This window comes from Lynx rufus, unplaced genomic scaffold (assembly GCF_022079265.1).
Source record: "Lynx rufus isolate CCGP_SWC_20201006 ecotype Redwood Valley unplaced genomic scaffold, mLynRuf1.p SCAF_17, whole genome shotgun sequence".
Taxonomy (NCBI): domain Eukaryota; kingdom Metazoa; phylum Chordata; class Mammalia; order Carnivora; family Felidae; genus Lynx; species Lynx rufus.
The window spans coordinates 46,043,096-46,057,155 of record NW_025814831.1 but is presented as its reverse complement, the minus strand read 5'-3'; the positions used below and the strand labels follow the sequence as shown (position 1 = coordinate 46,057,155).

The following is a 14,060-nucleotide window of genomic DNA, read 5'->3' as shown; positions in this document are numbered from 1 at the left end:
GGTCCACAAAAGTTTTTAAGAATGTAATAAACTCGGGGCGCCTGGGTGGCGCAGTCGGTTAAGCGTCCGACTTCAGCCAGGTCACGATCTCGCGGTCCGTGAGTTCGAGCCCCGCGTCAGGCTCTGGGCTGATGGCTCGGAGCCTGGAGCCTGTTTCCGATTCTGTGTCTCCCTCTCTCTCTGCCCCTCCCCCGTTCATGCTCTGTCTCTCTCTGTCCCAAAAATAAAATAAACGTTGAAAAAAAAAAATTTAAAAATAAAAAAAAAAAAGAATGTAATAAACTCTGGAGACCAAATATTTAAGGACTCCAGTCCTATAAAACCCTATATGATTTAAATGTAGCAAAATTTACCGCCATAAAATGTATTTGGCATTTTACTTGACAATGTTCAAATGTGCTATTTTAGCAGTTTATTTGAAGGTTTTTTTACTGTAACATCAATTTCCTTAACAGACACTATTATTCGTATTACTTTTTATTAAAAAATTTTTTTAATGTTTATCTTTGAGAAAGAGAGCAAACACGCAAATGGGAGAGAAGCAGAGGGGAGGGGAGACAGAGGATCTGAAGGGGGCTCTGTGCTGATAGCGGAGAGCCCAATGGGCTGATCTCGTGAACTGTGAGATCATACATGACCTGAGCCAAAGTTGGACACATAACGGACTGAGCCAACCAGGTGCCCCTATTTCTTCTTGAGTTAGCTTGGTAGCTTATGTCTTTCAAAGAATTTGTCCATTTTATCTAAGTTGTTGTATTTATGGGCACAAAGTTGGTCATACTATTGTTATTATTTTGTTATTAATAGCAGTGCTATCTCACAGAAATAGGAGTTATATATATAATTTAAAAATTTTTAGTAACCATATTTTAAATAGTAAAAAAAGGTTTAATTTTAATATTATACTGTATTAAAGTATTATAATTTTGACATGTATTCAATGTTAAAAAACGACTAAAATATTTTACATTCTTTTTTTCATACTGTCTTCAAAGTCTGGTTGCATTCTATACTTATAACACATCTCATTTTGAACTAGCCACATCTCAAGTGCTCAAAAGCCACAGCTGGACAGTACATATCTATACAATCTATGGTGACAGCCCCCTTTCATTACTTGTATTAGTCATTTATGCCTTCTCTTTCTTTCTGATCAGTCACGATAAAGGTTTAAAAATGTTACTGATCTTTTCAAAGAACTAGCTTTTGGTTTCACTGACTTTCTTTACAGCTTTTGGTTGTCAATATCATTGAATTGTTTTTTATTTCCTTCCTTCTGCTAGTTTGGAGTTTAATCTCTTCTTCTGTTTCTAATTTGCTAAAGCAGAAGCTTAGATAATTGATTTGAAATCTTCTTTAACATAAGTACTTAATACTACATACTTCCCTCTACCCACTACGTTAGCTACATTCTACAAACTTAATAATGACTTCAAATAATAGTTTTAATAAAAAAATTGTAAAATATCAATTGACAGGATGAATCATCACATCCACAAAGTCAATACATACCAACTGAGTTTTCATCATCTTCTAGAATGTGACTTCGCTGTCTAGGACGACCTGAAGCCAGCATGAGGTCGTCATCTTCTTCCTCATCATTTATAATTCTTTTTGAAAAAGAAGGGGTCTCCACTGCATTGTCATTTAGAAAATCACCAGCATTATTTGCATCATCTCCATCAAAAAGATCACTGTAATCTTTTTCTACTCTGCTAGAGACCTTGAACAAATTAACACAAATTACAAAGATTAGTGAACTATTTAAATAAATGCAATTACTCAAAAGCCAATTCTGTAATGTGCACCTATATATTCTACCAAGTAAGTAAATTCCCTGACAAGAATTAATTAATAAATGTATTTATAAGAATTATATTTCTGTGAGACTTAGTCCATATTTTAATTTTTTTTTTAACATTTATTCATTTTTGAGAGTGAGAGAGACAGAGCATGAGCAGGGGAGGGGCAAAGAGAGAGGGAGACATAGAATCCGAAGCAGGCTCCAGGCTCTGAGCTGTCAGCACAGGGTCCGACGTGGAGCTTGAACTCACAAACTGCAAGTTCATGACCTGAGCTGAAGTCGGACGCTTAACAGACTGAGCCACCCAGGCACCGCCCCCCCCATCCTTATTTTAAATGCCTTACAGTATTTATGGATGGGACAGGAGTGTACAACAGACATATAAAAAAAATACTGTATATACCCAAATACAAGGCAAGGTTTTACTCCTCAAAAGTCATTCTCCAGAGAAGTGACCTATAAGTTCCTACAAAGTCTCTCATTAGTCATTCATTTATTTTATTTTTAAAAAAAAATTTTAATGTTTATTTTTGAGAGAGAGACAGAGTGTGAGTGGGGGAGGAGCAGAGAGAGAGGGAGACACAGAATCTGAAGCAGGCTCCAGACTGTGAGCTGTCAGCACAGGGTCCAACGTGGAGCTTGAACTCACAAACTGCAAGTTCATGACCTGAGCTGAAGTCGGACGCTTAACAGACTGAGCCACTCAGGCACCCCATTCATTTACTTTTATTTTAAACTTATTTTGTTTTATTTTGCTTAGGTAGGATATGTTTGCTTTCAATTATCTCAGTTAAAGCTAGTTTTTTGTGGGTTTTTTTTTTTTTTGATGCTTATAAAAGTAAATGGATAGAACCAATAAAAAAATAAAGGAGGCAAGGAAATTCAACATTAATCCTTCATTCCTAGGAATATGAACATACCATTGCAAACACTAGATGTCACTGTAAATGATATTTTAGATCACTTTATTTATTTATTTGTTAGGTAATCTCCACATCCAATGTGGGACTCAAACTCATGACCCTGACATCAGGAGTTGCAATGCTCTACTAGACTAAGCCAGCCAGGTGCCCCATAAGATCACTCTGAAAAACAAATAGTTTCTCCACATCCTCTCCAGCATCTATAGTCTCCTGATTTGTTCATTTTAGCCACTCGGACTGGCGTGAGGTGGTATCTCAGTGTGGTTTTGATTTGTATTTCCCTGATGAGGAGTGACGTTGAGCATCTTTTCATGTACCTGTTGGCCATCTGGATGCCTTCTTTAGAGAAGTGTCTATTCATGTCTTCAGCCTATTTCTTCACTGGATTGTTTTTCAGGTGTGGAGTTTGATGAGTTCTTTATAGATTTTGGATACTAGCCCTTCGTCCAGTATGTCATTTGCAAATATCTTTTCCCATTCTGTCGGCTGCCTTTTAGTTTTCTTGATTGTTTTCTTTGCAGTGCAGAAGATTTTTACCTTGATGAGGTCCCAATAGTTCATTTTTGCTTTTAATTCCCTTGCCTTTGGAGATGTGTCAATTAAGAAATTGCTGCGGCTGAGGTCAGAGAGGTTTTTTCCTGCTTTCTCCTCTAGGGTTTTGATGGTTTCCTGTCTCACATTCAGGACCTTCATCCATTTTGAGTTTATTTTTGTGAATGGTGTAAGAAAGTGGTCTAGTTTCATTCTTCTGCATGTTGCTGTCCAGTTCTCCCAGCACCATTTGTTAAAGAGACTGTCTTTTTTCCATTGGATATTCTTTCTTGCTTTGTCAAAGATTAGTTGGCCATACATTTGTGGGTCCAATTCTGGAGTCTCTATTCTATTCCCTTGGTTGACGTGTCTGTTTTTGTGCCAATACCATTCTGTCTTGATGATTACAGCTTTGTAGTAAAGACTAAAGTATGGGATTGTGATGCCTCCCACTTTGGTTTTCTTCTTCAATATTACTTTGGCTATTTGGGGTCTTTTGTGATTCCTTACAAATTTTAGGATTGCTTGTTCTAGCTTCGAGAATGCTGGTGCAATTTTGATTGGGATTGCATTGAATGTGTAGATTGCTTTGGGTAGTATTAACATCTTAACAATATTTATTCTTCCAATCCATGAACACGGAATGTTTTTCCATTTCTTTGTATGTTCTTTAATTTCCTTCATAAGCTTTCTATAGTTTTCAGCATACAGATCTTTTACATCTTTGGTTAGGTTTATTCCTAGGTATTTTATGAAACAGGAACCCTCTTGCACTGTTGGTGGGAATGCAAACTGATGCAGCCACTCTGGAAAAGTGTGGAGATTCCTCAAAAAATTAAAAATAGATCTACCCTATGACCCAGCAATAGCACTGCTAGGAATTTACCCAAGGGATACAGGAGTGCTGATGCAGAGGGGCACTTGTACCCCAATGTTTATAGCAGCACTTTCAACAATAGCCAAATTATGGGAAGAGCCTAAATGTCCATCAACTGATGAATGGATAAAGAAGTTGTGGTTTATATACACAATGGAATACTACTTGGCAATGAGAAAGAATGAAATGTGGCCTTTTGTAGCAACGTGGATGGAACTGGAGAGTGTTATGCTAAGTGAAATAAGTCCTATAGGGAAAGACAGATACCATGTTTTCACTCTTATGTGGATCCTGAGAAACTTAACAGAAGACCATGGCGGAGGGGAAGGGGGGAAAAAAAAGTTACAGAGAGGGAAGGAGGCAAACCATAAGAGACTCTTAAAAACTGAGAATAAACTGGAGCGCCTGGGTGGCTCAGTCGGTTAAGCGGCTGACTTCAGCTCAGGTCATGATCTCGCGGTCCGTTGAGTTTGAGCCCTGGGTCGGGCTCTGTGCTGACAGCTCAGAGCCTGGAGCCTGTTTCAGATTGTGTCTCCCTCTCTCTGACCCTCCTCTGTTCATGCTCTGTCTCTCCCTGTCTCAAAAATAAATAAAACGTTAAAAATTTTTTTTTAATAAAAAATAAAAAAAAACTGAGAATAAACTGAGGGTTGATGGGGGGTGGGAGACAGGAGAAAGTGGGTAATGGGCATTGAGGAGGGCACCTTTTGGGATGAGCACTGGGTGTTGTATGGAAACCAATTTGACAATGAATTTCATATTAAAAAAAAAAAGTGAATAGTAAGCAGATACACTGTAGAGCTCACAAGTGACTCCTATAGCATGAATGAAAACTGTACAAATGTTAATTAAGACAATGAAAACTTGTGGTATAAAATTATTTTTTTACTTTTTTTTAATTTTGAGAGAGCAAGTGAGTGTGAGTGGGGGAAGGGCAGAGAGAGAGGGGGGTGGGGGAGAGAGAAAATCCCAAGCAGGCTCCACACTGCCAGCACAGAGCCTGATGTGAGGCTCAGTCTCACAAACTGTGAGATCATGACCTGAGCTGAAACCAAGAGTCTGACTGAGCCATCTAGGCACCCCAAGTATGGTGTAAAATTCTAATGATAGCACCATTAAGATTCAAAAGGAACTGGGGTGCCTGGGTGGCTCAGTTGGTTGAGCATCCAACTCCTGGTTTCAGCTTGGGTCATGATCTCGCAGTTCTTGAGTTCAAGCTTCGCATCAGGCTCTGTGCCGACAGCTCAGAGTCTGAAGCCTGCTTGAAATTCTGGGTCTCCCTCTCTGTCCCTCCCCCACTCACGGTCTGCCTTTCTCTCAAAAAATAAACATTAAAAAAAATTTAAAAAGATTGAAAAGGAACTTTATCACAAATATTTTAGATTGAGTACATAAGATTGTGTTCTAGAAAACTAATGTTTAATGAAATAAGAGAACAGAAAACAAATGCTTCTAAACTCCTACATTTAGACATATGACACAATAGTGTTTCAGTTTTAATCATTATCTATTTAATTGATCCTATTAACTTCCCTATATTAGGAAAGATGAAGATTTGTTATAATTCTCAACCACCCCTACTCTTATATTTATGTATATCCTCCCAATATAGATAAATTCTCATTTTGGTTGGATCAATATGCAGGAATTAGATTATTATGACCATTTAAATGCTATTCCTAGTCGAATAAAGATAATAGCAACACTTATAAACTGTGCTAGAGACTGTTCTAATTCTATACATAACTGATATAATCCTCACAATAAAATCCTAGGTAGTAGGCATTATTCCTATCCTCATTTTATAAATGTGGTATATAATGATCACTTTTCCCCTCTTTTACAACTTTTTTCCTGGAGTTAAAAATCTTCTCTCTCTTTAGGTCTTTTTTCTTGGATAGATTCCCCAAAGACGATTCTTCCAGTCTCTTGCCTGAAAAACCTAAGACTGACTGACAACGCTCTAGGAGTCAAGGATGAAAAATAAGCTGAGAATTTTAACATTCAAGTATATACACTTTCATTTAATCCTTTTCAGTACAGTATTCCTCTTTTGCCCAGTGCCGTTCAACTGTACCCAGTGTTCTGACCAAAGGCCTTCTCTGTTTTACCTTTTCCAGAGATCTAATCTCCAGCATCCTGCCAGAATATACATGGCGGTGAAGGAAGGCAGTTACCTAGCTATGCACACCAATGTTGAGACTGGAGACATCTACTTGTTCATTAAACCAACCCTCCTATTTTTAGCCTCACTTCTAGAAGTAACTAGTGCTACCAAACTCTGAATCATTGAGGATTCAGTCAGGCAAGCTGAACTGCATCCCAGCTTTCCCCCAACTGCAGTCTTCGGAATCAATTTTTTGACTTTTTGAGAAGCTAAACTTAGTTTCCAATCATGCTTCTGTTTTTCAGCCTCCAAAATTTTGTTACTATCACCACTTCAACTGTCTTCTTTAACTTTATCAGATTATGCATTTAAAAAGAGCTATTTAGTGTAATTTTAGTGGGGGTTCCAAATATCAGGTTGTCTGAGCAGACATAAATGGATGTATTAAGTCCACGATCTTTAACTGGAACTCTAAACCAAGACTTAAGTTTGACTGGGTATATTTGCCAGGCAGGGGGAATAATGAACAAAACCAAGGACTTGTATAAAACAAGATGGCCTATTTAAAGCAATTTAGTTAGTAAGGCTGGATGGCTAAGCATTAAGAGATATAAGGATAGCTCTAAGAATTAAAGTGAATTCAGAGCTGAAAAGGTTGATAGGCTACACTAAGTTATAATTATTAACTCTAATTTTATCTATATTTACTGAAATAACAATCCCCAGAACATCAGGATACTAAAATAGTACTTCACAAAGGTATTCCTTATAAAGCCAAGGAATATTAGTAGGCATTATATTGAGGGGAAAAAGTTTCTCAGTAAAATATATTTGGGAAATATTACGTTAAACAAGTTTAAACAGTTTTCTTTATGATAAATCATTAGTGAGCCTCTAATAATAATAACGAATTATAACTTTCCAAGAAAGTAATGTTTTTTGTGATGTTTTCCAAATCCATATGACCACAAAAGACTGAAGAAACTATTCTACCACATATTACTTATTACCTTACTACTTGATGTCTTTCCGTTGGGTTCACAAACATTTTCCAGGAGCCCTAGATTTCCTTCTGCATCAGTGTAAGCTATTCGACCAGAAGTAGGATGCCATGCCAGGCCACAAATTGCATAACCTTTTTCATGTTTCACCCTAAAAATTAAAAAGTGAGTTCTTAAAACGCTACCAAAAAATATATAAACTATACATTTCTTTAGGAAAATTTTAGTTAGAAAACGTCAAATGATTTCTAACAAACTATTAACTATGTTCATATTTTGACAATAATAATTGTAAATTTGTAATGTTTCAAAATAAAACAAACCAAAATCTAATAGGAAAAAAAAAAAGCAAAAGAGGGGTGCCTGGCTGGTTCAGTCTGGCGGTTCAGTCAGTAAAGCATACAACTCTTGATCTTGGGGCCATGAGTTCAAGCCCCACACTGGGTGTACAGATTACTTTTAAAAATAAATAAACAAACAAACAAATAAATAAGTTGAATCATACCTTTCCATGCAACCTTTGGTTTCCACATTCCAAACTATAATTAAACCATTAATACTCCCTGCAGCTAAATATTGCCCACAGGGAGACCAGGTTACTATATTCAGGGCCTATAGGAAAAACAATAAATAACAATTTGCATAATTTGAAAATAAACACTTATTGCCAAATTCAAATTTTTATAACCCATATTTTGTGTAACTTCTAATTAAATCAATTCACAAATGGCAAGACAGTTTGCTTATTCAACTTTCTTTTTCTATAATTCAACTATCACTAAGCGGTTATTACTTTGTTTACCATGAGAAAATTATGCTGGCACAATTTTAAAAGCAAAAGCTAAAAACTGTTATTATCCTAGAGAGATAACAAAAGGTATCCTCTTAGCAGTCATCACCAAGATGAAGAGAACTGGTAAGTGAAGTGAACTGTACTAAGCCACTGCTGACCTACTGGGCCTCTTGTTTCCTTACGTGCCGAATGGGTGTGTGTAAGAGGAGACAGAGAATATAGAGCAACAACCTTTCCTGCTCTAAAATTCCAGAGTCCATGATCATAAGTCTCAATAAAACTCATTTAACAATAAAGGCTAATTACTGATCATGTGAAAATAACATGTTCTAATACTATGTTAGAGTTAAATTTGACTTCTTATAAATTAAGAAATTTTCTTACCGACTTCACAAAGAGAAAGCTCAGACAAGACCTAGCAAAGACCTATCTACTGTCCAGTTACTGGCTAAATGAAGACAGGTTGAGGGACAAAAGACATGAACAACAATCTGGCATTGTTCTCCATTTCCAACAACACTTAACTGCGATTATATTTAGTCCAAGTATACCTGAAATATTCCTGTTAGCTAATTCAAAGTGTCACTTATAAAACTTACCTGAGAGATGAAATTATCTGAAAGATCAAACTGATTATTCCAAGTTTCTCTTCTATATAGCTTAACAGATTTTTCCACAGGAACTGCCAGTAACTATTAGGAAAGAAAAATGATTTAAACAAAAATTTACAATAAATTAAATTTGAGAGGGAAAAAAAAGGCAAAAAGTTCATCAAAATAAGCCTAGAAAACATAAAAGCAAATTTGTATTTTAATTGGCAACTAAAAACTCAGAAAACTACTTGAAATTTTAATAAGCAAAGAATGAATGATCACTCTATTTGCTTGCACTGAAAACCAGAGTACTTATAGTTATGTATTTTTAATACTGCTTTTCAGGAATCTAAGCCCTTTGGATCTAAAAATTCATCTCATTTGCTAAAAGGAAAGAAATAGATCCAGAATGCTTTAAACATCTTAAAAGGAAACTTATCGACTTACATATTCTTCCAAGCAAATAGAAAAAATAAAATCAGTATATTCTATGTTTATCACAAAAAGAAAAAAGTATTATTTATGAACAGAAAAACTATGTTAACTGTATTGATTTTTAAATTAATTAATGTTTCATAAGCAAAGAAAAATAAATCCTAAATTCTACAACTATCACTTAAACGCAGAATGTAATCTTAAGAGTTCACATGATATAGGGGCATCTGGAAGGCTCAGTCAGTTAGGCATCCGACTCTTGATTTCAGCCCAGGTCATGATCTCATGGTTTCGTGGGTTTGAGTCCAGTGTCTGGCTCCGCACTGATGGTATGGAGCCTGCTCAGGATTCTCTCTCTCTCTGCCCCTCCCACGAGTGTTATTCCTCTCTGTCTCTCAAAATAAATAAATAAACTTAAAAAAAAAAAAAGTTGATGATACAAAGGACATAGGTTAAATAAAGTCTCCCTCCCATCTCTAAATCCTATTTCTACTTCCCAAAGGTACACATAAGCATAGACTCTACAAGAACACATAGAGGGGTGACTTTCATTCCTGATTTCTGCTCAGGTCATGATCTCACAGTTCATGGGTTCCAGCCCCACGTCGGTCTCTGTGTTGACAGCTCGGAGCCTAGAGACTGTTTTGGATTCTGTCTCCCTCTCTCTCTGCCCCACCCTCAATTGCACTGTCTCTCTCTCAAAAACTAGTGTTAAAAAAAATTTTTTTTTCTTAATTCCTAAGAATGGAATATATTTTTTTAAGTCTTCTTTTACTGCTCTTGATAGCAAGTTAAAATTTTTATAGCTCTTTCACATTTTTGGTAAGTTTATCCCTAGTTATTTCATCTTTTTTGATTTCACAGTAAATGCATCATTTTTTTCCACACCATGTTTTCTAAATGGCTATTATTTATATATGATTGCTAGTGGTTTTGTGTATTAGTTTGTTTCTAGCTACCTTATTGAATTTTCTTATTAGTAATATTTTTCCCTCCATTGATTTCTTAAGATCTCCTTATATTCAAGCATTTCATTCTCTTTCCTCTCTTCAAGCAGGTCCTATCTTTCTACCATCAGTTACTACCTCCAAAATGTGAAATGGTAGTAGAAAGAGCAGACATAACAAGACTGTTTCCAGAGTTGTTCCATTAAATACAATGTAAAGAATATGACATTAATTCATTCAAAATGTACTCTTCAGAAAAAACCTTTATGAAGTTAAAACGTTTCTTAAAACATTTCAGAATTAATTAGTTGGCTTGGGGCACTAAAACTTATAACCTACATAGAATAGCTAAAACTTAAAAAACGAATTCTACTATTCTCACATTCAAAGTTGACAAGAACTAGAAGAAATAACAAAAACAAAGGTTGAAAGATAAGAGTCACTTACCTTCCCACCTTTTGGCTGCCAAGCAAGTCTGCAGATTGATTTTGCATTTATCACATCATTGCATTTTTGTAGCAGTGGCCAACTAATAGCACATGTCTGATTTTTAAAAAAGAAATTTATTTCTCTTTATTAAATTTCTTCCAAAAAGATATGCAGAATAGAATAAATTTAATAGGTGATTTCTTCAAACTGATATATGGCTAAGAGAAAAGCAACTTAATTCACTTTCATCTAATTATGATGAAATTACTAAATTACTTTAATTCACAGGTATAAAGAGCAAAAGTCTTAAATAATTAAATTAGAGTATTTCCTGTGTAGAATAAGCGAACAATATACTCTGAATAAAGGTACACACACACACACACAAACCCCAATACATTAAAATATTAAAGTGTCTACAAAAATAAATTTAAGAGATCTCCTAGAAAATGTTAAGGTGTCAAAGACAACCCTTCTGAACAGTTCAAACATGAGGGGAAGAAACTGTGCCTATTGAGGAGGCATACCTGTGGGGGATATTTTTCTCATCAGCCACATGATCTCTAGAATGCCTCAGGAAGAATTAATTGTTCCCTGTGCCAATCTAGAGAGCACTTTCTTGATATCTCCTTCAAAACTTTTAACAGGTTGGTTAGAATAAGTCATTTATGTGATTCTCCAAATAAAGTGTGGCCAATGTCTTTGTTTTTGTATCCCCAACATCAAGGTCCCTACACATGGTAGTTCATTTGTAAATATACATTGACTGAATTTTCCCCACTGATTTATAAAACCTAAAAATGAAATATAAATCTATTGCTTCCCTTGTGATTGAGTACAAAAGCAATTAGTCTTCAACACACTTTTGCATTAGATTATCATAGGATTTGATCACAGAAACAGTATTCAATGCTACTCAAAAGAAAAAAACAAAAAAGAAAAAGAATTAATTTAGCCCAATGATATGTAACACCCCATATATGACAGAAATGAGCAAAAAGTTTTAAATTCAAGTTGAGAAGTTACCTGATCTGAAATCTGCCACACTTTGACAGATCCATCACAACTAGCTGATGCCTGCAGAAATAAAACAATAAATTTCTCTATAGTTACAACCATAATACTATATGGAAACTGGTTCAACTGATAAATCAAACAGCCTTTTTATCAACTGTGTGAAATATTCTAATTCTCTTATAATTTTAAACATACTGAAGAAAAACAAACAAACAAACAAACAAACAAAGGGGAAAAAATGATTACCAGAAAGATGTCCTTAGGATCAAAAGAAAGACTTAAAATAGGGGCATCATGTCCTCGAAATGTTTTCTGTTGGCTGCAATCCATCACATCCACAACTTTGACTAGAAAATCACTGTGAACAGTAAGAGTAATGTATAACAGGCATTAATATAAATGTCAATACAAAGCCTCTCCTAAAACCTGACTCAAATATTTCAAGAGTAAATGCCGTAATTTTTTTATAGCAATTTGTAAAGTTTGGCATCAAAATTTAAGGACTTACCTTTTAATTTTGCTCTGTAAAAATACCATAAACACGATTCAAGATTTCCCATTAAAATACAAATACTTTCTGGGGCTCCTGGATGGCTCAGTCATTAAGTGTCTGATTTCCACTCAGGTCACGATCTCACAGTTCGTTGAGTTTGACCCCTGGTCAGGCTCTCTGCTGTCAGCTCAGAGCCCACTTCAGATCCTCTGCCTCCCTCTCTCTCTGCCCCTCTCCTGCTTGCACTCTCTTTCCTTGTCTCTCAAAATTAAATAAAAACGTTAAAAAATAATAAAAATTTAAAAAAAATTAAAAATAGAAATACTTCCTAAGTGACTTCCTCAGTTACATCTTAAGCTTCTATTATTTACCAATTAATTAAAGTCACGACCATTTTTTAAAGTCTCAATAATATTTATTTAATTTTTTTTTTTTTCAACGTTTATTTATTTTTGGGACAGAGAGAGACAGAGCATGAACGGGGGAGGGGCAGAGAGAGAGGGAGACACAGAATCGGAAACAGGCTCCAGGCTCTGAGCCATCAGCCCAGAGCCCGACGCGGGGCTCGAACTCACGGACCGCGAGATCGTGACCTGGCTGAAGTCGGACGCTTAACCGACTGCGCCACCCAGGCGCCCCAATATTTATTTAATTTTTAAAAGTTTACCCATTTATTTTGAGAGAGAAGGAAAGAGGAAGAGCGGGAAAGAGGCAGAGAGAGAGAAAGAATCTCAAACAGGCTCCGCATTGTCAGCATAGAGCCTCATGCAGGGCTTGAACCCACAAACCGTGAGATCATGACCTGAACCAAAATCAAGAGTCAGATGCTTAACCAACTAAGCCACCCAGGCACTCCTCAACCATATTTAAAAGTACTATGCCTTTTACTCCACCTCAGCAATTTAATTGTTTTTTTTCCTGTGACAAATAAGCATCAAGAGAAACAATAAAAATCCTACAGTACAGTCCACATTCTACCCTAATGATTTTTGAAATTTTGTATCAAACTATCTTGTTTCCCTAATCTGTTTCAGCATTTACTGAACAGGTTGTCTGCAAAGCAATGTATCTCAATTCACAAAGAGTAGGTTGTCCTCAAAAACCTTTACTGAACACTTGAATATAAAAATTAACAACAACAAAAAAAGAGCAAAGTCCTGAAAATGCTACCCTGAAACCAACACATGACCATTCTGTTCTAGTATTACTTCCTTTTCTGGTATCAAAGAGCCTCACCTAGATCCGGCAGCAATTTTTACACCATCTCCATTAAAGACCACATGGTTTGCATTCGTGGTAAAGCGAGTCAATATACCATCTGGAACTCCTTCAGGAAATGTGTGGACTTGAATAGTATTGTTAGATACCGCAGTGACCAATTTCCCATTCTAAAAGAAAAATAAAAGAAATATTACAAAAAAAAAATCCAAATCAATTGAGAGTCTCTTCACACTTAACAATCCTATAAAAAAATCTTATAAATGTAGTTAATGTCAAGAGAAAAATCATCACTCAGTATACAACTTTCCTGAATGTCTATTAGCAAGAAAAATTTATTTACTACCTTTATATAATTTAATTCCCCCTTCACCAGCCAAATTTTTAGCCTCTGGATTTTCTTTTTTTAATGGTGGTTCTTGGGGCTTTTTTATTTTATTTTTTTTTAATGTTTATTTATTTTTGACAGAGAGAGAAAGAGACAGACAGACAGAGAGCATGAGCAGAAGAGGGGCGGAGAAAGGGAGACACAGAATCCAAAGCAGGCTCCAGGCTCTGAGCTGTCAGCACAGAGCCCATTGCGGGGCTCGAACTCATGAACTGCAATGTCATGACTAGAACCGAAGTCAGATGTTTAACAGGCTGAGTCACCCAGGTGCCCCAGAAAGGTGGTTTTTGTTAATGTTTATTTATTTTGAGAGAGAGAGAGAGAGAGACAGAGACAGAACGCAAGTGGGAAAGGGGTAGAGACAGAGGGACAGAGTGTCCCAAGCAGGCTCCACGCTGCCAAAACAGAGCCCAACATGGGGCTCGATCCCATGAACTGCAAGATCATGACCTGAACGGAAATTAAGAGTCGGACACTCAACCAAGTTGTCCAGGTGCCCCTTAA

The 14,060-nt window shown here is 36.2% G+C and overlaps 1 protein-coding gene across 1 annotated transcript in view; it reads right to left on the bottom strand.

Moving 5' to 3' along the window:
• WDHD1 (WD repeat and HMG-box DNA binding protein 1) overlaps positions 1-14,060 on the bottom strand; it is a 68,808-nt gene that overhangs the window by 38,901 nt on the left and 15,847 nt on the right. Inside the window, exons 4-11 of the mRNA XM_047079625.1 lie at positions 13,187-13,338; positions 11,704-11,815; positions 11,467-11,517; positions 10,459-10,554; positions 8,636-8,728; positions 7,749-7,855; positions 7,253-7,394; positions 1,513-1,723 (exon numbers count right to left, since the gene is read on the bottom strand). Coding sequence (XP_046935581.1) covers positions 1,513-1,723; positions 7,253-7,394; positions 7,749-7,855; positions 8,636-8,728; positions 10,459-10,554; positions 11,467-11,517; positions 11,704-11,815; positions 13,187-13,338 — 964 coding nt within the window. The remainder of the gene's footprint in view (positions 1-1,512; positions 1,724-7,252; positions 7,395-7,748; positions 7,856-8,635; positions 8,729-10,458; positions 10,555-11,466; positions 11,518-11,703; positions 11,816-13,186; positions 13,339-14,060) is intronic.